This window comes from Mauremys reevesii, linkage group 7 (assembly GCF_016161935.1).
Source record: "Mauremys reevesii isolate NIE-2019 linkage group 7, ASM1616193v1, whole genome shotgun sequence".
Classification (NCBI taxonomy): domain Eukaryota; kingdom Metazoa; phylum Chordata; order Testudines; family Geoemydidae; genus Mauremys; species Mauremys reevesii.
This window is the reverse complement of record NC_052629.1, coordinates 111,174,046-111,200,211: the sequence shown is the minus strand read 5'-3', so window position 1 is coordinate 111,200,211 and position 26,166 is coordinate 111,174,046. Positions and strand designations below refer to the sequence as shown.

The window sequence follows — 26,166 nt, the reverse complement described above, 5'->3', positions numbered from 1 at the left end:
CTGAACCTTAACCCACACAAGCGCAGGATTGAGTAATCAGCTGTAAACGCTAATGTTCACTGCCTAATACTGTTTGATCTGCTTCTCATGTGACTTTGAAGTGAGAGTTGTTATTTTACTACCAGTTTGCGTGCAAATTTGTCAAAACGTATTGGGCAAAATAAGTCATGACTAATAATTTACCCTGACCCTGCATGGCTCTGTCCTTTGCCCTGTCTTCAGTTCCCTCTGTACCTTATCACTGTGTGACCTCAGTGCTTGTCATGCCTGTAATTGCCCTCTCTGTGCCAGCAACTTTTGAATCTACTTCTTTACCTCAAGACTTTCCCTATCTGTTAATTCATGCATCTGCAGTTCTCCTTCCAGCATCTCAAAGTCTGTCTAAACATAGCGAGACATAGTGGATCGGCGGGTGGCTATCGATCTATCGGGGATCAATTTATTATATCTCATCTAGATGCGATAAATTGATCCCTGCCGTGCTCCCTGTCAACTCCAGAACTCCACCAGGGCGAGAGGTGGAAGCGGAGTCGATGGGGCAGCCACGGCCGTCGATCCCTCACTGTGGAGATGGGGGAGGTAATTCGAAATAAGATGCGTCAACTTCAGCTACGCTATTCTCGTAGCTGAAGTTGCGTATCTTACATCGACACCCCCCCCCCCCAGTGTAGACCAGCCCAAAGCATCTCATTTCATCCTCCCTTCTCCATCATGGGGGTGATGGTTCCACAATCCTCTGGGTTGTCTTAGACTCCTCTCTCCTCAGCCCCTCACATCCACTCTGTTGCCAGATCTTCTTTCTTCCTCTGCCTCATGTCCACTATCTATCTGTTCTGTCTGTTGAAACTCTTGTCCATATCCTCAGACTCTTCCACCTTAAGTAACTTGCAGCCTTCCTTTGGCTGACCTAATTCCTGCTTTGCCTCCCTCCAGCCTATGCAAATTGCTGCTGTGAAAATGATTCAAGTCTCTGATGGCACGGGCACCCTTCCTCCTCCCACACGAACACGCACTGCTACCTCTTCACTGCCTTTGCAGCTCTTGCATCAAACTCAGGTTTTGTCTTCACTGTCAGTGCTCTACAGAACTCTTTGGCTTCCTACACCTAATCTCCAACCGCTGCCCCTCTGAGGCCCATATGCCTTGCCTTGCTTCTCCACTCCGTTCTATGGTCTCCTCCTAATGTCTCCATGCTTTCTCCTGCACTTGCACTGTGTAAACTTCAGCCCCCCTCCTTCCCTGATGTCCTCTCCTCCTGGGTCATGACTTACATTGTACTTCCCCGGGGCAGGTCCCTGCCTTGTGTGGCCATATACATAATACAAAACTAGATTCATAGATTCCAAGGCCATAAGGGACTGTTGTGATCATCTAGGCTGACCTGCTGTGTACCCAGCCCATAGAACTTCCCTCCCCCTAAAACTCAACCTAGACTTTATCTTTTAGAAAAACATCCAATTGTGATTAAAAAATTGCCAGTGATGGTGAATCCACCATGCCCCAATGGTTAATAACCCTCACAGTTAAAATTTTTGTCTTTTTTTCCAGTCTGAGTTTCTCTAGCATCAACTTGTAGCCATCTTGCATCTTTCTTTCTCTGCGGGACTGAAGAGTCCATTATCAAATATTTGTTCCCCATCTAGGTCCTTACAGACTAATCAAGTCACCCCTTAATCTTGGGGTAATGTACAGATTCCTTTCCAAACAAAAACTTCCCAAATAACTGCCTCCTCACTGTATTTATCTTGGCTTTCTTGCCTCCTATGGGTGCTACTGACCCAAACCTTACTTTACAAAGTTTAGAGTGGTTTTGATTTATTGACCTAGTTTAAGCAAATGGAACATCACTGAAGTTTTCAGACAGATAAATCTTTAAACATGTTCTGTAAGGAATGTATGAGTGGCTAGAGTCCAGAAACATAGGTAGTTTCAATGTCTGCAATATTTTGACATTTGGCTGTGTTGCTGGAAAAGCTGATGGGCATTTGCTGTTGTGCTACTCTAAGTAAACTCTGTTCCCCTTTGCCAACACATGGAGTTATTTCACAATTTGAGGAAAAAATATTTCCTTTTCTCTAATTCCAGCTCTTTTTTCTTATAACAGACATCAGTCTTGACCAGACTAACAGAGGTATTTTCCAGTAGTTCCTAAATCCACTGTGGGCTTTGCACTGAGGTGTGGTTGAGTTAAATTAAGCATTATGTACTGAATAGAAACAGACACATGGGTGTTGCCTCTCACTATAGGCAGACTTTTTAGTGTTGAAACAAGTTTGTCAGGACAGTTTTAAAAAAAATACTGTCAATCCAGTTTAAAAAAAATAAATTCTTACACTAAAAAACTGCTTACATAAAGCAAAACAGTGATTTGGTTTTGAAACTGTTTGGATGTATTTGCAGAGATAGCAGAGTACTCATGTGTGAGTATTTTGCCTCTTTGACGTGGGGATGTTGGCTTATCTATAGTGGAAAATCTTGCAAAAGGCCATATAGTTGACTTTTTTGACTCATCCATGGCAGCTGCAGCATTTATAAACTAACTGTGACCCATGTCCAAAATTACAGGTGTTCAAAACCCGTATCTGTAAACTAGAAGCCAACAAACTTCAGAAAAGGACCAGTTGATAATTATGGAGCTGAGTTGTAGTTTAGCAAGAGCAAAGCCCCATTTTCCTGTTGAGTGCCAAGCCACCCTCTGGTCAATCCCAAATGAGCAATCTCTGTATTTTAGGCTGCTGAAAACCCTCCCTCATACAAACTAAAGATTACTGCCTATTTCCTATGCTTAGTGATAGTGCGTTTAGTGGGACTTCATGCTCTAGGAGCCGTCTAGTTGACACTTCCCTATCTGCCCTGATACTCCCTCTTCTGTTAAACTGCTGCTTGTGTAGGAGATGTGCTGCCCAGAATATAAATGTTGCCTTACAAGTGGATGTGGACTGGTACCATTCAGTCGGTCTGCAAAGAATAATGACTGATGTAGTATCGAAGTAGCAGACAACCGAATCTCAAACATGAGATGATGTTTTTGATCTGGTTCTTTTCATGTGTTCTAGACTCGCCAGCCTGTGTTTGTACAACTGTTGCAAGGCGTGTTCAGGGTATACCACTGCAACTGGCTAATGCCAAGCCAAAAAGCGTCGGTGGAGAGCTGCATTAGGGTGCTCTCTGATGTAGGTAAGAAGTTAGATTTAACATGCACAAAATACTTCTGTCCAATGCTTCACCCTTATCTCAAAAACAAGATGTATTCTACCTCCAGCCGATGGTAGGATGTAGCTAACTCAGAGCTAAGGCGTGGAGCAAATTAAGCATTTCCCTCGTAGCTAAAGTCTGTTCTGTGGTTGCACAACAAATGTTTTCAATGTAAATGTGCGGTGAAACTGTAAACTATTTGATTAACTAGGGGCAGAAGTTCTGAAAGTACATCTTGGCATCTGAAGCTATGGGTTTTTACTGACCTAAATTCACTCTGTGGTTTCTGTTGAATGTGACGGTCACACTCCAATCTTAAACAATAAACTGCTGATTTGTGCTGTTAGATGTTAATTCCCAGAAGTTGCTGCATATTAGTGGCGAGGACAGTAAGCCTCGTGGACAAAGGACATACGGCCAAATTGTTCCATAGGATGCATGTGCACATCCTATTAACCTTAATGGGAGTTATGAAGGTGTATGTAAGGTCTTGCTCATACATTGTGAAGTTAGGAAAAAACTTTGAGTATGAAAAAGGCTGTATTAAACTTAAGGTATGACTGCCCCAACGGCGTCAGATTCATTACACTGTGGATTGAAAACAGCATCACATAAAATGTATTTAAAATATACAGAAAAGAGTATGAAAGAAGCACAGCTTGGGATTCCTCCTTGTTCTTTTATTGATTGCATGTAGGGGCTAAAGGAGTCCATTCTTATTACCTTTTGTCTGTTGCAGCGAAAAGTCGAACAATTGCAATACCTGTGGATTTGGACAGCCAGGTCAACAATCTCTTCCTAAAATCACACAACATAGTACAGAAAACTGCAATGAACTGGAGAATGACTGCAAGGAATGCTGCCCGTAGAGACTCAGTGCTTGCTGCTTCCAGAGACTATCGAAACATCATTGAAAGGTTGCAGGTGAATACAGAGTGCTGCATTAACAACTTACTACTTCCATCTTCGTAGCCACATATTTGCATATCGGCACAAAAAGGCAAACGTACTACTTCAGTTTGGGAGTTCTGAGTCAAAGTAAAAATGCCACATGTGATAACCAGAGCCAAAGCTAATTTAATACTGTATGTAAAATCAAATGTAAACCATTTATTGAAACAGGTAATGGAACATGCACAGCTAAAGCTTGTGGAAGTCTTATGGCTCTTGGAGAAGAAGTTACTTCAAAGCACGTTTGTCCAGTTCTGTGGTTCTTCCAACATTTTCATTCTGCCAGTACCAGTGGTTTCATTTCAAATGATCCTTGAGAGAGAGAGAGAGAGAGAGAGGGATCCTCTAATTTGTTGCATACTTCCAAGTCCCTGTAGTACTTGACTACTTGGTTATCGAAACATTTAATGTGATAAAAGGCTCCTGTCCTGGTCTGCACCCTCACTTGAAACTGAGGGGTTTCAAGTTGAGGACCAGCATGTATCCCCCCACCCTAAAATTCTAGGGTAGGTCCGGTTTTTGCTGCCTCCAGTCAGGTTAAAGTGTTTGACACACTGCCTGTCCCCCCAACTTTTTTTGGGGAACACAGATTCAATGTCCCTGAATCTTTACACACAGGGAAGCAGCCCACTTCCCCCCTCCCTCTCCTGAATTTTTACAAGAGAAGGAATTAACCAAGTCCAAAGAAAAGAAAAGAATTTATTAAAGAATAAAAAGAAAATACAGAATCTCTATGAGTCCAAGCTGGACACTCATAGGGTGTAACCTTGCTAAGTTCTGGAGAGAATTTTCTCTCCTTCCTTTTTCAGTAAAAGCAATATCAGCAAACAGGAATAAAGAATTTCCTTTAGCAAACACACAATTGCAAATATAGAAATTAAATTATAAGACTAATTCGCCTTTCTAATTAATACTTACTATTAAATAGTAGAAACTACTTCAGGAGAACTTGGAGACATGACTGACCTCTCTTAGATTCAAAAAGAGCTCTCTGAGCAAAACAGGGAACACAGACAAAGGCTTCCCTCCACAGAGATTTGAAAATAATCTGTTCCTTGATTGGTCCTCTGGTCAGGTGTTTCTCAGGTTACTGAGCTTGTTAACCCTTTCCAGGGAAAAGAGACCTTAACCCTGATCTGTTTATTTATGACACGCCCCCCAAATCGCAGACAGTGGGGGAACCACACTGGCGGTGATTTCCTTCTAGAACTTTAAAATAAACAGATTAACAAAACACATGCACTATTACATATACTACTAAGTATGTAAACAACAAGGTATTTGACATTGAAGAACACTTTTTATGCATTTGACCGGACATACTTGGCAACGTTCTTGCCCATCCCCTCCCAGTGGAAGGAATTTCCCAACCTGTCCTTGGTTATGTTTACCCCAGAATGACCACTGGGATGTTGTGGCCCAAGCTTAAGAGCTTTTACCGGTACTTAGTTGGAATTACCAACTGTTTTTGAGGATGCTGGCCTTTCTGGTGTCCACCAGAAAGAATCTTGTTATATAAAAGTTCTTGTTTTACAACAAACTGGGATGGATTAGAAGAGCTGAGAGGCGGTGGGTTGCTCCGTGCCGCCACCCAAGCTGTTTTAAGGCTGTCATCGGCTTCCTGCTCAGTCTGGAACTGTTCCCTTGAAGCTGGAGACACTAGTTCCTCCTTAGACTGTGGACTTGGGCTTGGTCCCTCTGGAAGCGATGTAGGTGATGAGGTTGTTTCCATTGACTGTGAACCGCTCTCCGCTGGTGCACAAGGTGATATTTCAGGCTCTGGCTGAGCCTCTTGGGTAGAGTTGTCTGCTGCTTTTGCCAGTTCAGGCCCGTTGGCGCCCCCTGGTGGTGGAGTTGCAAGCGCTGGCGTCAGGGCTGGCGCTGGTTCTGCCGCTGGTTGCTCTTCCAGTTCCGGTCCTGGAACTGGATGTACTATGGCTGCTGTAGTTGTTGGCATGGGATCCGGTTTCACCACCTCTGTCTGGGTCTCTGGTAACACAGACGGGGTCCTGGTGGATGGCTCAGGAACAGGGATGGGTGCAGCAGCTCGTCTGGCTTGGCTGCGTGTGACCACTCCCCCCCTCTTGGCCAGCTGCACATGGTTGGCCAAGTCTTCCCCCAGTAGCATGGGGATGGAATAATTGTTATAGACAGCAAAAGTCCACTTTCCTGACCTGTCCTTGTACTGGTCTTCAGGGATGCTGTACCCATGGCAGGCCCTTTTAAAATTTTTCAAGAAGGCCTGAGTGTCCTCACCTGCCATGTAGGTGGGAAATTTCTTGGGATGGGGAACAGTGCCTTCTGGTGCTGGCCACACCCCTCTGCAGTCAGGGAATTGGGTTGCTTGCTTCCCAATTCCTACCCTGTCTACTCGCGACTGAATAGAAAGAAACAAAAGCTTTTGATTTGCAAATGGTGTTTGCTTGTTTGCTGGCTTACAATCTGTTCCTTGATTGGTCCTCTGGTCAGGTGTTTCTCAGGTTACTGAGCTTGTTAACCCTTTCCAGGGAAAAGAGACCTTAACCCTGATCTGTTTATTTATAACAGCTCCATAGACCACAGTCTGGGAATTGTTGTAAAATTTACTGTTTGTTTGATTGATTGACTCTTAATGATCCCAAAGTTGTTGCTTCCTCAAATGAACAAAATAATCTGTCTGAAGCAGTACTACGTGTACAATTTCATGCTGATTTCTACTCAAAAGAAATTTAAACAATATACTCTGACTACTTGTGATGCTGGCAGACCAGGTCAGGTCAGGGTTTATACTGGAAATGCATTAATTACATCTTTATTCGGTACTAATATCAAGACCTGAGGGTGATTAAGTGTTCAGTAATAGGGCACTTTACTTTTTGTACTGAATAAATTTAAGTGCTTTAGATTATATCTTTATCCGTAAAGATTGGTTCAGTGGGGGAAAATGTTTTCCTGGTGTGCAGTTTTGGTTTAAATTGCTTGTGCCTAAATTGGATCTAAGTCAAAATACTGTCCAGTAAAGGTAGTCCAGTTCCTCTAGTCCCCTATTCTTCTTCTGTTTTCTGACCACTTAGGCATGTCAATTTGAATAAACATCCTCTCAGTAACTTTTTCTGCAGTTCTGTAACTTCTGCTCAATGAGATTGGGATGAATCTCTCTAGAATATATTTTCTGCAGAATATTCATGTATAAGAATGGTTGAAAAGGGGGGAAAATATGATTTATTTTTTTTTGCCTGATTTCAACCAGTTGTATTAATTTGTTGGTCCAAATCAGTAGGAAGCGTAGTGTTTTCTGATCATTATTGCAGAAGTTTGCAGTATAACAGAGAATCTGCATTTTCATTGGCTTTTCACTCCTTATAGGCAAGAGCCACCTACAGAAATGGGAAAATACCAAGTAATCTGAGGAGTCGCTGAAAATGATGGCACCAGTTGTAACATTCAGTGGCCAATAAAACGGGGATCTTGTTAGGCGAATGCTAATGTTTTGTAATCTGGTGGGTTTTTTAAACAGGGAAGTCTTCACTAGTCTGTCAAAACATTTCAGATTTGAGTATAACTTCTGAATGTTGTTTTCTAGGATACAGTTGTGACAGTTTCATGGAAATTGCACCTGTATCTACCCCTCCTTTTCCCCCCCGCTCTTGGTCCACTCCAGGAGTGCGTGGTCAGATTTCACGGTCTCTACCATCAGCTGCCTCTGAGTAGGGATCCCTGACCCACTTTCTTTGAGTCAGGGGTTTGAAGGTACCACCGCCCCTTGCCTTAGACAGATTGGCTTTTTGGGGGATATCCCATTGTAACAGCCAGCACTTGTGTGGTGTTTTCTGTCAGAGGGCTATGCACAGCATATTGCTGTCAGGTTACAAGTTACTGTACTACCCTCTCTAAGCTTTATTCTTACAGAAAAAAGCATTACAGAGAAAACAGAGTAAAAAGAATAAACAGATTTAAACGTACACTAAACATTCCAGGAGTCACCCATCAGTCTTACTGAGACCCTAATAGGCTGAAATCTTTCCAACCCTTCTTCAAGGATTGGGGTCCCTCTTGGACAGAAGGTTCTGTCCATTTGCTGGATCCGAAAGAAGGCCCTGAGTCCCTTTAAGCCCAGTCTTTTTTATATCCAAAGCCATTTCTTTATGTGTTGGTCTCTGGGAACCTAGTTTGAACTAGCATATACAAGCCTCCTTGGGGCTGATGTCTCTCTGGAGATGTTTACAACCTAAGTGACTCACTTTAATCACTGCATCCTCCTCCTCCACATGCACACACAGTTTCTGGTTCTTGGAGGAGTTGTGGTACTCCTTCCCTCTGGAGTTGTATACTGTCCCTGGCATGCAGTGATACATAAACCATTCATAAACTTTATAAAACATGGTCCCCAAAGATATTGCTTGGGATTGACAAAACCTGAATGTTGTTGTTTCCTAGGATATAGTATCAGCATTGGAAGATCGCTTACGCCCCCTAGTGCAGGCTGAATTGTCAGTGCTGGTAGATGTTCTTCATAGGCCAGAGCTGCTCTTCCCAGAGAACACAGATGCAAGGAGAAAATGTGAAAGTGGAGGCTTCATTTGCAAGTAAGTTGTTTCCTAATGCTCTCTGCAAGAGTGCTTTCCTTGTAGAGCAGTCCCCTGTGTTGTGTTGTGTTGTGTTAAACACAACTTGTCCTCAGGAAAATAAACTCATTTGTCTTCAGGAAGGAGTTGACAACAGCTGTCCATATTGGTCAATCTGTCCTTGCAGGTGATGCTTACAAATTCTGGAGCAGTGTATGGCCGGGGTGTACTGTAATACAAATGACTACACATGTTTTTAGAGTTATTCCTTATTAGTGAGTTTGGGGCCAGTTGACTCTAGTCCCAAGAGTGTGTTGACAAAACACTTGCCTTTATACCTCTTACCATTGGGGTAGTGAGTCAAAGTTGAAGTCTGTGTCATCGTATGGTTTCCAGTTGCCTTATCCAAGGTCCACATTCTTTTTTTCTTTAATGAAGAAATAGATGCACTATTTAGTGTCTCATTAATGTTACTGGTTTTTCATAGTGGACCTTCAATTTTTAATTTCCCCCACTCCTATATGATTTCTTGATTCCTATATATATATATAGATTTATTTTTGCCTGGCTGTTACTCAGGTGGGAATGCTTAAGTTCCCTTCATAGCTTCACTGGTATTCATGATAACTCTGCAAGTGTTACTATTAAGGGGGTATTCGACAGCTTAGTATATACTGGTCCTAACAAAACCACATTTTAATTAACTTCATGGTTGTAGCTTTGACCAATGCTGTCCTGATTTTTAGAAAAATTAGTACTAAAACAAACTATGATTAATTGGTTGTTTTCAGGTTAATAAAACACACTAAACAGCTGCTGGAGGAGAATGAGGAGAAACTATGTATTAAAGTATTACAGACACTCAGGGAAATGATGACCAAAGATAGAGGCTATGGAGAGAAGGTACTTAATTTACAATTTATCATTTTGCTTTTGTTCAACACTGTCTTTACTATTCAGAGAGAGAGGAAAATACAGTACTAAGCCTTTACATTTCTATTTATACTTCGGGTTAAGGATAAAACATTTCTAGTCAACTAATTGCTTTCAAGATCATGACATTAAATTGAAAGTTAGTTAATTACTCTGGCTTCTTATTTTAGAATATCAGCTTTATCTAATTTCTGCAATAGTTTGCATTCTGATCAGCAATGTAGAATCTGTTCCCTTTGGTTGTCATTATAGAAGATAGCCATATGTTATAGCTGCTTATAGGAGACTTGTCCATGCAGTCATGTGACCTGTCAATAAGAGGATTCTTTTGATAGCTTAATTTTGACTTTTATATGTAGCTGAGTTAGCTTCTCTCTATTGTGGTACTGAGGAATTTGAATTCTAGATTGGTTGGTATACAACCTTAATAGTTTTCCGTTAACATACTGTTCCTTTTTCCCATCAAGAAGGAGTCTCTCTTTCTGGAGCTATAGATCTCTCTGTGTCTGAATAATGTGCGTATCTCTCACACTTACACACCCAGTCTCATACTTTTACTCCTTTAAATATATTGATGCATATTTCAATTTGATTTAGCTGTATTGACACGCTGGGGTAGGTATCCCGTCTTTAGAGCATTGCTTCTATTGTCTCTTTATGAAGACATGGAAGATAAAAGAACCCAAAGCAGGGTGACAAGCGCTGAAAAGATTAGAGCATGATCTTTGGTGGATGAAAGGAGTTTAACAGGTACTATACATCTTAGGGACAGCTACAGAGAGAAGAACCATTATGTTTTCCATACACAGACTGAAATGTGCTTTGAATCTAGATGGCTTTCATTTTAAATTCAGGAAAACAGCAAGCAAAGAAAGAGCAAAGATAAAATCTGTGTGAGAGAAAATAGAGTGTCTCTAACTTGAGTCTCCAGCGTGAAATGCCTCATGGTCATGCCCTCTCGTAGACAGTTGGGACTCTTACATGTAAAAGCTGCAGTACACAAGAAACAGAATCATATCTCTGTAGCCCACAGAAACAACTGCCCATGAGCACTTGAGAGGCAACAATTACAAAGCAGGGAGGGAAGCAATTGAGTGGTTGAACAGAGTTGGTAGAAAAGGAAATCTCTGTGAGCAGTTTGCTTAGAGTTCTTTTATGCAGATGGACAATTGAATAGTTTTAGTAAGTGTTATAAATGAGGCTCTCTAATTAGAAGTTAATTGCAAGCTGGGTTTGAAGTCATGACCAAGTGCTAAGTTGGTCAGTCTTAGATGATGATTGAGGCAAAAATTTAAAGATTGGACAGCTTCTTTACAGACCCTTGTCTAAGGCCGTCCCTTCAGGGGAGGATGAGGAGTGCTGTCTGATGTAGGCAGTGGAAAGTGGAGAAACCACTAAGATGAGCTAGTTCAAGTTTGCCAATCTGAGGGTGATGCAGGCAGCCTTAGCCCACTCCAAGGTTAGTTGGATATGAGGCATGTCACTCCCCCCTTGGCAAACAGCAGGCTTGCGAAACCCAGGAGTGCAACAATCTCAAAGATAAACCCAGGCAAAGCGATGAGGATCCTTCTCCAATATGCCATGAGCATATTGGCTATTGCCAGCCACATGCCCTGCCGTGCACCCACGCAATACCGTAAATGAGCAGGAGACTCCCAGGAAAATACCCTGGAGGTGGGGATGGGCAATGCTACACTCCCTGTCTGATCTGGGAATGCCGCTTCTCGGTGTCACAACTTCCTCCCATGTCAGTGATCCAGCCCAACTCAGCACCTTTTGCCTAGCTCTGTGAAGTTGCTTGCTTTTAAGCCTTGCTTGCAAGCAGCAGTAATCATTCTTTTAAATAAAGTAACAATAACTGTGTGGCATGCCCTAACCCCCTGCAAGTAGGATTGGGGTGTTGGCAGCATCCTGCATGTAGATGTTTTAAACCTGCCTTCCAGTCTTGACAAGCTGACAGTAGTTTGTACTGAATATCACTCTAACCCGCTGCTGTTTGAGAGCCTTCAACTTCTCTCTGTCTGGCTCTAGCTTATTCACTTTTTACCTGCTTTCTAGCCTCATATGGAAGTCAACTAGGCAAAACCTGTAAAAGAGATAATGCTGCTCTAGCAAAGGGCTTAGGATGGTCCTTAGGTAGCCATGGCTCATTTCTGAGGATGCGTCTACACTGCAGTTGGAGATGTGATTGCAGCTCAGAAAGACATACCTGCACTAGTTTGGGCCACATCCACCCTGATTGAATTGGCCCTGTTAGCACTGACCCCCCACTTGGGAAGGCAACTCCCATCTTTTTATGTGCTGTATATTGATACCTGCCTACTGTATTTTTCACTCCATGCATCTGATGAAGTGGGTTATAGCCCACGAAAGCTTATGCCCAAATAAATGTGTTAGTCTCTAAGGTGCCGCAAGGACTCCTCATTGTTTTTGCTGATACAGACTAACACGGCCACCCCTCTGAAACCTAGCTTTAATCTAGTTAGCACAGCTGAAAGTAGCAGGAAAGATGTGGGAGCATGGGCTGTGCAAGCCCGCCTGGACCCTGAATTAGGTACCTATTTGTATCACTAGACCATGCTGGGATTTGTGCCATGATGTAGTCACTATTTTCAACTGTGCTAGCTAGATTAAAGCTAGCAAGATATGCCCACCCAAACCACAATCACACCTTTGATTAACGTAAATGTTGACTTCATGACTGAGAGGTGATATCTGCCACTACTCAAGAGCCAGCTTCTAGTGTACTTGGCATTACAAATAAACTACTTATACCTCAGGGTATATAGAGTTGGCTACTAAACTCTTTGGAGCATGTTCATCCTGAGTTTTTCCATTAAAACCAGTGTAAGGACATCACCAATCATGTCTAGCCTAAGGAATGTAAAATGAGATTGGGTGTGGCATATCTTGGAATCAACTGAACCAACCCAGTCTTTAAAAATAAGTAAATAAAAATCTGTTCCATCCATTGTATATCGTGACACTGATACCACTGGAAATTTTTTTCTTCAAGCAAACTTCATTTATCAGAGCTTTGCCAGGGTTTTGGTAAAATTGGGACTGCAGATATTGCCAGAGAACATACTGAAAATTAATTTTAAAACACTGATACCAAACTAAATTATGTTGTCTCCACAACTGGCCTGTAAAGCTCTACAAAATTCTAAACATCTTCCAAGTTAAAGATAAGCAAAGATGAAACATATCAACTTCTACCATAGTTGATCAGTTACATAATACATGCAGTACAAGAATAGAATAGCCCATGAAGCAGATTTCAGTAAGGGGAAAAGCTGTTTGCCAGCTATCAGCTGCTAGTTATAGATAAACTTCGACTGTCTGGCCTCAAGAAGTAGAATGATTCATTTTCTACCTGGTGACTACTCCTAACTGCATTTATTCACCACTTAAAGGCAACACACATTTCTTTAAAAGCTATTCTGAAGTAAAAATAATCTTGTGCTACCCTTGTTGAATTTAGGGTTCTTGAAGATACTCAAGGTAGATAGGGTTGCATCTGTTCAGGAGAACTCCTAATTTATTGTAAACCAATCTGAGAAGTGTGAGCAGTACTGTTGCAGATAAGGGCATTCAAATAATTCGTACTAGAATATATTGTGAATGCTAACAGCTACTTATTTTCTCCTTGATTCTTCTACATATTGTAAGAAATTTTAGCAACAAAGAGAGGCTACTTAAACCACTCTGTTTACCACTTCTTCTTCCCTTTCTTAAATATGGTTAACGACTTCATATCCCATTTTCATAAATGATCTCTGAACTTGCTAAACCAGCTCCATGTCAGGTTATGATTGAAATAAATTTAAAATGGTTATGACAAAGTTTCTGCATGCATGTACAGTTATGAGTGCCTGTTCATTTTTCCCCCACTCTTGTAAAACTTTACCTCGGCTTTTGTTCTGTTCAAGTATGAGAAAAGTTTATTTGGCAGAGCCAAAGTTCTTTTTAGTTCCATCCTGGGTAGGACTTCACTTATGCTATTCAGCAAAAGTCTAGTCCTCTCCCCTCTGCCCTATCCCCAATGCTCATCCCCACTTTAACCATGTGGTTTGTCATCTCCTATGGCATTTGGAGGCCTCCATTCTACATAACTTTGAATTACTATTATCTTAATCCCTAGTAGGCATTTGTTTACCTCTCTGCCACTATAATCTGCTAGAGCTGGTAGTTTTCTACTGTGGAATTGAGAGCTGCAGGTCAGACCTGAAGTAGAATTTAGCAAAAGAAGTGTAAGGACAGGTTCTGTCTAGTGTCTGATCTTGTTATATTGTATACTGCAGTGTATACTGTATAATAGTTGGGACCAGCCAGTCTGCTAATAGACAACCGATCTGTTTTTTAGAGGCATTGCCCTCCCTATAAACATGCCTGACCTCCTCCCCCCAATAAAAACCAGACACACCAGCATTATATTACCTGTGTACTTGTATTTTCACTCAGTCTCCCTCCCATCGAAGGGACATCTAGAGAAAATACAAGATTGTCTGGCTCCAGCAGCCAAGGCCTTTGTCAAAGGCTGTGCATGACTTCTGGTTCCATCCCAGACTGCCCACAGTACTGCTGTGATTCCTGTGCAACATACAAAGGACTTGATCAGAGCCCAGATGCTACTACTAAGATCCAGTGGGAGAAATGTTGGCTGCTGGCCTGTGGACTGAAAATCCAAGCTCAATACTCAATGCTTTTTCCCAGATGCTAGCCTGTTGTGCTACCGTTTGACTGCGGGAGTGGCCACAGTGTAATGCAGAATGTCTGTGATTCGTCCTCCTCCCATGCAACAAAGTATTTGTTACAAGAGTTATGGTTTTTTCACTTCAAAGGCTGACTTTTTTTTGTTGTGCTACGAATTAGTAGAGCTGTGCACACACTCCTCCCACACCTCTTTCCCATCATTTCATAGTTATCCCGTGTTACTTCCTGGATTTTCCCTTGATCTGAATTTAAAAAAAAAAAATCCAGTTGTACGTTTGTGGAATGCTTGAAACTACATATGGCTGAAGAGATTTCTTAGAGGGATAAGGTGGGTGAGGTATTATCTTTTATTGGGCAACTTCTGTGGGTGAGAGAGACTCTCTCTCTCTCTCTCTCTCTCTCATTAACAGAATTTTACCCAATAAAAGATATTACTTCACCCACCTTGTCTGTCTAATATCCTGGGACTGACACAGCTACAACTACTCTTTAAATCTTGGCATTTGCTCAGCGTTCTCAGTGATCAGTAGTACGCTGTGGTATTCCTAATGAGCTGAAAGCCATACTATGTTAGTAGCATAGAATAGGCCCAGACTGTGACTTTCACTGAAACACCTCGCTCGTACAAATGTTTTCTGATGAGTGGCAGCAGGTCTGTTAGGGTCCAGTTGTACCAACTCCGGTAACCCAGATTTTGAGACTTAACCTGGAATTCAGCTTCTCTGTCTTCTTGCTGCCGTTCTACCCAACTCTCTGTAAAGATACTAAGACGGGTATCTTGTGTTGCCAACTTGCTGACCACTCACACGCTGGAGCCTACTATTATGCCCAAGGGTGAAGTTCTTGGTGCTTGTGTAGCCGATCTGTATGGATTGACAGTTGGTATGTGAATAAAGCATGAGTGCATCCTGTCTGTTCAGTTCCATGGCAGAATATTTCCAGTAGAGCAGATGTCAGCTAAGAAGATGATAGTATCAGAGAGCCTTGCTCTAGCCTTAATGCCTCTCGTGATATTTTAGAATACCAAACTAGAGCACTGAAATGGTAAATAATATCAAAGTTCCTAATGCCGGATTTATCTGTAATTTCGCTTACTAATGTTTGCTTTCAACCTCTCCTTCTTCTCTCTTTTTTTCTTTTCCAGTTGATCACCATTGATGAATTGGATAATGCTGAGGTCTTAATTGTATTTTTCTTCCATGGCAGTGTTTCCATGATGTTTGTTTTATGAGTCGCAATGTGATCTGTCATGTTGTCTTTCCAGTGTTGAGCGTTCTGACTCCTGCACCTGTTTAGTGAATTAGTTGAGTTTAGTCTGCCATGTGTCTACATTGGTAGTTACCATAACTAATTCTGTCTGTCGTTATCCCCAAGTATTATCCCAAATGTAGTTGTAGTTTTGGCAAGCTGCAATCATCTGGTGGTATAATAGTACGCATACTGCTTAGGATCAGAGCTGAGTGCTTTTAGAATACTAGCTGCAGTCAGTACCATTAAAACATTAGCATTTGTCACTCCACAGTAATTATAGTACCACTGTATTGCCTAACTTACAATTTGGAAGATAGGGTGGTTAATCTAAATATCTGGAAAGGTTAATACTAAGTTTTAATGGCACCCATTTATACTTGGTGGGAAAGAATATGAGAAGCCAGTTGGGAGGAGACCCTAAATGAACTGTCTGTGCTTACTAACTATGAGCAATCATTCTCATTAATAATGTATTTGTGTAGCACACCTGAGACAATAGACGGGAATGGGCCCTTGCATAGGATCAGTGTGTTATTCTTTCCTATAAAGAGAGTAACTTGATGACTGTTGAGTTCAGCAGGATATATAGGTGTGGTCACAGTTTCTTCCTATTCGGGTTTGGCCTGTGAATATGTGGGAAAACGTAGGGGTTGTGAAAGCTACCTTGTGGCAAATCTCTGCCTAATCTTTGCCTGGCAAAGCAGCAGCCTAAAATAGGGTGTTTACACTGAATGCAGCACGCCTACGTTAAAGGCAAAGGGCCATGTTTGAGTGAGATCTTCCAGCTGGGGTAGCTAAATGTCCAAATGCTGTCACTTTTATATGCACCAACCATCCTATATGCCCAAAAAATGTGGGCACAAATTCAGAGACTGATCGTTTTTCTGTATACTTGTACAGTATATCTGTTGCCCAGCAAGTAGTTTACTTATTTAACAACTTCATTAAAAAGGGTCTTCTGCCCTTGCTTTGTTTCCTCTGTGCTGTTCCAGCCTTCTGTCTGGGGCGAAACGGATCCCCTTAAAATGCAAAACACTTATACTAGCTATTTTTTCAAATTAAAAAATATTCTAAACTGGCTTCCCCTGAAACATTTTCCTTTAACCCTAATCTAGTAATGATCTCAGTTATTATTTTTTTGGAACATCCATTATTTTGAGGAATAAATATAATCTTTTGGGAACCTGTCTGCCAAAATGGATTTGGAATCCTACCTGCCCATCTCATAATGCTCAATCTTGAACTGAGCTGTCTGTGTTTGTTTGCGGTTATAATCACTTAGTGCATATATTAATGGAAACTGTGTATGATATATTTAGACAATGAGGCTGATTTTCCTGTTACTCATTTCACACCATTTAAAGTCCCTTTACTCCAGTAGAGTTACTCCTCACCTTACGCTAATATGAGGAGACTCATGCACTATATCTTTCCAGGCTTCACAGGGGAGCTTAAAATAGTTGGCGGCAGAGTTTAATGTCAAACCTTGGATGTGATTTGTTTTTTCTTACTAATTAAGATTTCTCTCTAAGCTAGACTGCTCCACTGGAAATGGGCTCTGTTTTTGAGAAGTTAATTTATAACATATTAACATTTCAATCAGGTGCTAGACCCTTTAGCTTCTGTGGGGAGTGCAGCTTCCCCAAATGGTATGTATAATTTATCTTGGAGGAACTTCAGACAGAACTTGAGATTGTTTAATTGCAAATTAAAGTCATAAAATGAAACTCCCTCTTTCTTTCCTCTTAGTCTCTGGCCATAATGTTCCATCTCATTCCTCAATAAATCAGTTAGAGAGTGCAGACCCAATTTAGAACTTAGTCTTCTGGCTGAAAATAAGAGCTTTATTGCTCCCTTATGGAACAATTCCATGGATGGAGCAGGTGTGTTTATAAACACACAGGAAATGAACAGTGTCTGTTTATAAAGAGAGATGCTGGCAGTGGTTAGGATTTTTTGAGAATTCTCAAAGGAAGCTGTGATGTTTCCCATCATAGTTTCTGCTGGCAACTGTAAAAGTTGGGGTCAAAGAAAACAGAACTCCTTATTTTTAGTTTCTCCAGCTGCTAAGCTCTGAACAGTCTAGTTTTTCTGAATGGCTGAAATGGTTTTCCACTCACTCCTGCCCCTCAGAGTAGACCTTCTGTTGGCAAGGTAATATTGTTATTGTATTATGACATAATTCAGAGCTAATTTCACAGTCTTTCTGGCACTCTGAGTAGCTATCTTAAGATATTTTTGGCAAAGGATAGGTTCAAAATCTTGCCGTTCATTTGTTTAAAAAAAAAAGTGGGGGGGAGGGGAGAACCCTAAATGCCACAGTCACACCATTATTTATTACTTACACTTTCAGTAATGAGGAAACTCTAAACCAAAGTTGGTGGAGTCTCTCTCTTAAAATCCTTTCTGTCCTGTGGAAAGGGAGTGCCTTTGTTACTCAGTGAACAATGCTGGAATTCACCCTGTTGAGTAGGAAATCCCCTGCATAACAGGAAGAATTATAAAGGGTCATAATTGTGTGGTCATAACTGTTAGGCACAGCCGGAACGGTTATGGCACGGACACATTGTATGTTGATTAGCCTTTCAGATTATTGTTCTGAGACTTTTTTTTTTTTTTGCAATATCAAGGAACTGTGGTGTGAATTAAGAACAGAATAATGACTTTTACCCAATTTCTTTACATTAATCTGGTTCATTTGGTTTACATTCATGGATTTACTTTGAAAACTGTGGTGGAGTCACCATCTGCGAGGAGTGGAGGATAGGAGAGTGTTGTTGTTGGGTTGTTTGCGGGTTTTTTAAACCCTCCGTTAATATAGTCCTTGGTCCATGATCCATTTTGAACTAGACGTGCAAATGGAATGCTGTGGGATTTTACATGAACTGCTGTGCAACCGCCAATATCGTATCTGGGTTCAGTGAAAACTGCTTTACTTTCCAAGGGAGAGAATTCACAGTGCTGCAGGGTTGCGCGTTTCACAAGAAACGCGGGATCCAGTAAATTTGTAGTAGATCTCTTTTTTTTATGTGCACGAAATCCCACCAAAATAAGTGTACAGTACTAGAATTAGATGCATTAGAACTTTAGACTTATAAGTCTTACCTGACACACACATCCCTGAAAACTAGAGAACAAATAACCCCCAAGTGTCATTAAGGAGCTGGTTTTGATCTACAAAGGGCTTGGGACCTGTCTGCCTGGGACCACTTATCTTTCCTTGCCTTACTGCCATCGTAGTGAACAGCAGAAATCTTCAAGCTCATCCCTCCTCATTTAAAGGGAACCTTCGGCCCTCTTATAAGGATCCCTTTCCTCAAGATGGCTTTCTCCATAAGGACTAATGTAATCCGAATGTGTAGACTTTCCGGATGTGCTGCGAAGCTCACCTGTGTGAGTGAGCAAAAGGCTGAGGCCCAAGGTCTAAGGCCAAATGTATAGTAATGGAGGGTTTCAAGCAGTATTGGTCAGAGGATGTGTGGTTGGGTGGAAGGAAGAGGTGGTGCTGCTATGGTCAACTTTTACATTGTGTCTCCCTATGCTCTTCTGTATGTTGAGGGTGCCCAGAGTTTTGAATGGGTGCCCATTTAGAGGGAGTTCCTATAGAACCAAAATGTAAACGAAGACCAGCAGACGTGGCTTGAAAGATTGAGGGAAAGCCTGATTTCTAAAGAGAGCTCTAGTCCATGTCATTTCTTGTTTTGTTTTGTTTCCCTTTTAACAAAAAAAAGTGTGTCTACTGCTACTACTACTAGTAGTAGTAATACGAGTTAGTTCCCAGATCTGTTCAGAGTTTCTGGTTATTGCTCTTCGGTGCCTTCTTGAAGTAGGTGTTGATCTTTGCAGTCCTTTACACAGCACCAGATTGATCCCATGAGTTGAAGGTTATGACTTTCTAGGTGGAGAATATACTGACAAATATGGACTTTTTAACACGGGCCCTGTGCAAATCTTTCTAATAGTAAAGAAAATGGAAAATCCTGACATGAGACATGGACAAGAGTTCTCCCTAGAACTGCTGTGGGCATGACTCTTACCATTTACAGTACTTGCACTGTCTTGCATTGGTGTAACTCCATTGATTGAAGTGGAGTTGCTCCCAATTTGTACCAGCATCAGAAGAGAATTTGGTCTTCTGTCTACAGTTAATCAGGAGGCATCAAGGAAATCTTACCGCTTGTGACAGTACTAAACCCACTGCAGTAGTTCAGTGAAAAAAGTATGAAATTGTTGTTGTTTTTTTAAGCCCTCTCATTGTAGCCCAGGTACCATACATGATCAGAGCTGCTACGCTGAAAATGTAGGTCTGGGTGAATACTTGAATCTTGGGTTCACTGTGATTAAAGAGCATTAATGTATTGGCAAAGGGCTTTCAGAAGCTGTTTAATTTCAAACCCCTATTGCAGTCTGTCACTGGATTTTAACAGGTGCTAGAGACAAAGCAACCTGCTTTGCTATGTGAAGATAAGAGCTGCAATGAAAGTAGTGAGATACTGGGTAAGAGATTTATAAATCCCAGAACAAATTAATATGTATGGCAGGAGAAGAGCATTAAAGAGGGGAGAACTGTTAAACTTCACCTTAAGGGGGCGATCTGATGATGCTGAATGTAACAGAGAGATGTCCTACTTTTTTCTTTCTTTTTTTTTTTTTCCTCCCATATTGCGGTGAACTGCTCCATTGGGCACCTGCCAACATTCAAGCAGCAGTTACATAAGAGCAGCTTTTTTTCCTGGAATTCATGCTCGTTGCTGATGTGTGACCTTCAGCAGTAATTGCCAATAAATGTGGTGGAACTGTTTACTGTTAGTTCAGTCTGCACTGTCTGCGCCAGTGTCCGAGGCTACAGGAGCAGTTGCAGCAGCTATACAGTTGCTATTTCTTTTTACAGTAACGTTGCTCCAGAATGATTAGATCTAGTATCTTATTATTTAGGTAGGCTGTGTATTTGAAAGAGGTTCAGCAGAGTTCTCTGAATTTCTCTATCATTGATCAGTAAAGCTAATGTTTATATGTCCAAGAGTATTTGCACATAAGTTATGAAGCCCTGTTCAACACGTATCCCCAGCCACTCTTTCCTTGCATATAGTTAGCAAAGCAGAAAGGGACCAGATCTAACAAACTGCTAAGCACCCTCAACTTGCCTTGACGTTAATGGGTATTGAAGGCATTAAGCGGGTGAATTAAAGTAACTTCTAGTAAAATGTTGACATCAGTTCAATAAAAAGGATTTGTTCTCTTTATGTGGTTGATAAGCAAGCTCCAGAGAAATACACCAGCAAACCCATTCAATGTGGGTGGGGGCTTTTTTGGGTTTTCGAGGTTTCAAGTAGGTGAAAAGGGAACTGAAATCCTTGATTAAAAGGGATTGGCTGCAATAATCTTTGCAGTGATGTGTATCAATGATAAGCTGTAAAACTGCGTTGGCACAACTGGATGAAGTTCAGAATGTGTTGTTTCCAGATCTAAGATAGGAGATCAATTAACATGATAAATGCTAGTTAGATGCACTTTTAAAGATGAAATTATATCCCTCTTAGAGAGATCTCATGCCACAATCATTGCTGTTGTGTATTTTGTACTTAACGTTTGAATTGTATCTCAAGTAGAAGAAATTCAGTCTCTGGTTTCTGATCTGTTTTTTAAGCGGGTTCATTGGAGAGGCCTCAGAGACGTGCACATGGAACTGACCTTAGGGAGATGGAAGCAGGATTGTGGAAATCTTTGGGTGTTGTATCAGGAGTGACAAAGGTTGTAATCCTCTGTCTAAATAGTGTTGTGAAGAAGCTGGAATAAGCCAGCGTAGGCATCAGGAAGCTGAACACCAAGAAGTGTTTCAACTAGGTTATGCCATCTTCTGAATGCACTGTACGAGCAAAAACAACGAGGAGTCCTTGGGGCACCTTAGAGACTAACACATTTATTTGGGCATAAGCTTTCGTGGGCTAAAACCCACTTCAAAGCTTATGCTGGTGCCCCAAGGACTCCTCGTTGTTTTTGCTGATACAGACTAACATGGCTACCACTCGGAAACCTGGATGATCAAAGGTGACTTGAGGAGGACAAAATGGATTTGGCCTTATTTTTGCTTCTCTATAACCAAGACAGAACATTTTTGAAACTTGTAATTTTGACTTTGAAGGTGGAGGGAGGGGAAAGGATCAAATTCTTATTACAAATATGTCCCATTTCTTTTCATAGCAAAAGCCTGAAATGTTGTTGTCTCTCTTTCACATACATACACTCATTTAAAAAATATTTTTTTTCACCTGTTGTTTTTCTACCTTAGAAATGTCAAGAATATCAGGTCTTCTCTCCCCTATTTTGCTAGAGGGTCCATTTCAGGACTCAGTGAAATGAATTGGAAGCTCTCCCAGTATTTTGTTTGAAAGATTCACAAATCTTTAATAGAGATCTTTTGTTCTAGCTGTTTGCTAGGCATTTGAACTAAATAACATAGCAAAAAAGTAAAGAACTCCAGAGTTTTCAAGTCTGAAAAAAAAATATTTTCCTCTGCTGTGCAATTTTTATCTTCATTTTTATCTGCAATATCAATCACTTGCTAGTTTCCCCTAGTGACTGTAGTCTTCAGGAAAAACAGACTAGGCAAATTCTCAACTTCTCATGTAAAAAATCAATCAGATAAAAACCTTAAACTTTCAGGCCTTCTGCATAAAACAAAGACAAAAGAGGACCAAAAAATCAAACTATTCCCTTTTAGGTCAGCTTTGAAGTGATGTAATAAGTACACGCTTACTCAGTTAATTGGTTGTACCAACCACTGAAATGGGTACATTCACTTGAGTCAGATGAGTTGCTTTTGGGGAGATACCTATTCCATAAAAAATGAGACGTCACAGTTAGAAACATTCAGGACAACAATAGGTCAAAATAATAATAATTCTAGTATGGTTAATAATTTATTTGCCAAACTTGTAGGCGGGGCAGCTTCAAAGTAGCCTCTTCCTGTACAGTAAGTTGAATGGCACTTTCCTTTTTGTTAGTAGAAAGGAAATTTTCTACACTACTCTCCGACCTTGCCATCCATTCCATTTTTGTTTAACATTTTGAAGCTGAATGCTTTATCTCTGGTGCTTATATGGCACCCAGTACTGCAATATTTTAGTACTTTCTAATCTGGAATGCACTTATCCTCAACGTTTGCTCCATTTTAGAGATGAGAGCATAGACGCCGACTTCCCCTCTGCCCGATGGGTGCTCACCCTGCCTCTTCCTGCCCCTGCACCTCCCTCGCCCCACCCCCATTCCACTCCTTCTCCAAAGTCCCCGCCCCACCTTTTCCCACCCCAGCTCCGCCCCTGCCCCACCTCCTCCCCTGAGTGCGCCACATTCCCGCTCCTCCCTCTCCCTCCCGGAAACTCCTAAGCACTGCCAAACCGCTGTTAGGCGGCAGCGGGGGTAGGAGGCAGGAAGCACTGGAAGCGGGAGGAGCGGGGACGTGGCATGCTTGGGGAGGGGGAGGAGGAGGGAGCTTGGCTGCCGGTGGGTGCAGAGCACCCACTGATTTTTCCCCATGGGTGACCCAGCCCCGGATCACCCACGGAATCCACGCCTATGGATGAGAGAACCTGGGGCAAAGCGAGATTGTCATAACCAAGGTCATACAGGAAATCTATGGCAGAGCAGGGGATTACAGCTGGCTCCCAGGTTAACACTTCAACTGTTGGACCATACTTCTCTAAAGCCTAGGCTAATATTTTGTTTACCCTGCTAAACACTGCTAAGGATAGCATGACACCCCAACTCAACATTTCTTTGCTACTTTTAGTCTTGATTAAAACAATCCAGTCAATCTCATTATTCAGTTTTTAGTCTTACTGACTGATTGCTTAAGCCGTTACAGTTGCAGTATTACAGGTGAGCTGACCCTTAGGACTCCAGGAAGCTCTCATCATTTGAAGTTGCTGAACTCTTTCTGGGAGCAAGGTTTCCCCAACCCTTATGAGATTGGGCCCTAAAACCCTATATCCCTTTTCCTGTTTAATTTGGAAGACATGGGACTTTTCTGTCTCAAATACTTCCTCTTCCTAATTCCTGTAAATCACTTTGCTCTATGGGATCAAATTAACTTCTTTTGGATTCTTTATAGCTCTGGCAAATTTCAGTCCTAAAACATGCACATATCTGCTTGGTTAGTGTGTGGTAAGAGCACAAGACCAGGGTGTTCTAGTTCAGACTCTGACCCCCTCCGTAGCCTGGATCGGGACACTTAACCTTTCTGGTTCAGTTTCTCAGTCTTTGAAAAGAAGACAACACTTAATTCCCTTAACAGAGGGGTGTGCAGTTGAGCTTGTGTTATCGGTAAGGAGATTGATTACTACTTTATTAATAAGAGGGCCTTTTCACTTTGTTCTGAAGCAAGTTGCGTATTGGCTGCTGGTGTGGTCTGGATAAGGGATTCAGACTGATTACTGGTCTGGAACAGCAATTCCAATATTATTTGTTGAGCAACTAGAGTGTGCTTGGTAATGCGTACTAGGTAGATGAAGACAAAGTTCCTGCATAAATGAGGTTCTTCCTGTTTAACTTTTGTTCTCCTAACTTAAATACGCTAAACTCCCATTTGACCAAGACTTCAGTGGCCTATATGCTTGTTAAATTTCCAGAATACATAGTAATGACAATGCAAGGAAATAATGTACCCGAGAGGCATGTGAATCAGCCAGGAGGAACGTTGATTAGAAGAAATAAGGTGAATGGCTTTTCCTGATCATGGCATCCCTCCCCACTGAATGCCAAGGTGGAAAATGTCAGTTCCTCTGCCTCTTTCCTGAGCAGTGGGACCTCTCCACCTAGACTTCCTCAGCTTGGTCGCCTTCCTCTATTTTCCTGCCTGTTTTGTCCTACTCTATTGCTGATGTGGAGCTGATATTCTGAAAACTGATTCACCACAGTCACTCTGCTACTAGCTTACAGACTGAGAGTGTGTTGTGTGGTCTTGCAGTTAAGGCTCTGGACTGGCCCTGGGGAAATCTGGGTTCAAATCCTGGTTCTAGTACAGGTATCTGGTGTGACCTTAGGCAAGTCACTTAATCTGCTCATGCCTGTTTTTCATCTTTTAAAATTAGTGTGATGCCTCCTTTCTCCTACCCATTGTCTCATTTGTCGATTTAGGTTGTCAGCTCTTTGGGGCAGGGATTGACTGTTACGAGTGTGTACAGCACCTAGCACAGCAGGTCGCTGTTTGGCATCTCTAAATGCTCCTATTTCATAAATAGTCATAATTAGTTCTTAGTGTGTTTGCTTCAGAATATAAAATTAATTACCCATGTTAAAAAGGCTTTATAGGTCTCGAAAGTAAAATAATATAATAATATGTGGAGATATACTGATCTCATGGAGCTGGAGGAGACCCTGAGAAGTCGAGTCCAGCCCCCTGCTTTCACTAGCAGGACAAAGTACTGATTTTGCCCCAGATCCCTAAGTGGCCCCCTCAAGGACTGAACTCACAATGCTGGGTTTAGCAGGCCAATGCTCAAACCACTGAGCTATCCTTCCCCCCTGTATCTGTGCTGAATGTGTGTAAATTTTACTAGGTGATACGGGTAGACTCATCTTAATTTGTGTTATCATGTAGCATCACATTTTAAATGGAAAATCTGTTCATCCCCCTTTAGCTTCCTACTTGGTTGCTGATGTCCAACACTATAATGACATTGTTCTTTTTCTGAAATAAAAGAACGTTTATCTTATAAATGAAAATGCCCTTTCAGAATCCATATCCTAAAACAGATGTATGCTGCAAGTGGTATTCAGACAGTGATTTACCCCCAGTGGGGATTAAGCCACTACACTAAAATGTGTTAAACTCACCATGTATGTCAGTGTATATGTTTGGGGGCAGATTTTGGAAAGGCTGTGTTTGTGCATCCCCATGTTGCATGTGAGCTAATGCAGGCACGAAACCGCATGCACCAGTAAATCAGGGTATGTTTTTCTGCATTGATAGTTCATGTGAGCAAGTTGGGGACATGCAACTTTCGCAGGTGCGCTTTGGAAAACTTGGTCCCTTATCAGCAATATACATGTAAGCAGTAAACTTATTTCAGTATGTGTAGAAACCACAATTATGCCATAATTCAGCAAGATGATGCAGCTAAGGTCAAATGGGTGGCAGAAAATCCATGGAAAGTTTTTTTTTGTGCTTTTGTTTTGGTTGGTTTTTAAACTCCCCTCTCCCTAAGTGTTTACCATTAGATTTCTGTTTAGATGAAACATTCCTGAACTATGACTAATTATCTGCATTTTACTTTCAACTAGCTGCCGCAACCTCCAGAAACGGAAAGCTCTGTAGAGGTGTGTCGCCCACCTATATTTGTAAAACACACAAATATTGGTGTTTTGAAGTAGTCATGCTTAAATGTCTTGTTGGTCAAATCTCTGTTGTGTTTTATTGAATGATGTAGGCAGAGGGCCCTATGCAGCCCTGCTGAAATGGTTCAATCCAATATAAAATATTCTTGCCAATGGGGGAAAAATAGGTCTCTTACTAATTCAAAACTTGTTCTCATATTGTACCATTAAGAGCCCCAAAGGAGCAAAGACTGAAACTTTC

At 41.5% G+C, this 26,166-nt stretch overlaps 1 protein-coding gene across 5 annotated transcripts in view; it reads left to right on the top strand.

Moving 5' to 3' along the window:
• The window catches only part of ITPR1 (inositol 1,4,5-trisphosphate receptor type 1), a 244,803-nt gene that overhangs the window by 130,074 nt on the left and 88,563 nt on the right, over positions 1-26,166 (top strand). For 2 of the 5 annotated variants that reach the window (XM_039546364.1, XM_039546366.1), the window contains 4 exons: positions 3,057-3,177; positions 3,935-4,119; positions 8,563-8,711; positions 9,482-9,593. In XM_039546364.1, the coding sequence (XP_039402298.1) occupies positions 3,057-3,177; positions 3,935-4,119; positions 8,563-8,711; positions 9,482-9,593 (567 nt within the window). Of the gene's footprint in view, positions 1-2,104; positions 2,132-3,056; positions 3,178-3,934; positions 4,120-8,562; positions 8,712-9,481; positions 9,594-15,483; positions 15,517-25,871; positions 25,908-26,166 lie in introns of all 5 variants that reach the window. The other 3 variants (XM_039546362.1, XM_039546365.1, XM_039546363.1) reach the window with 3 other exon arrangements.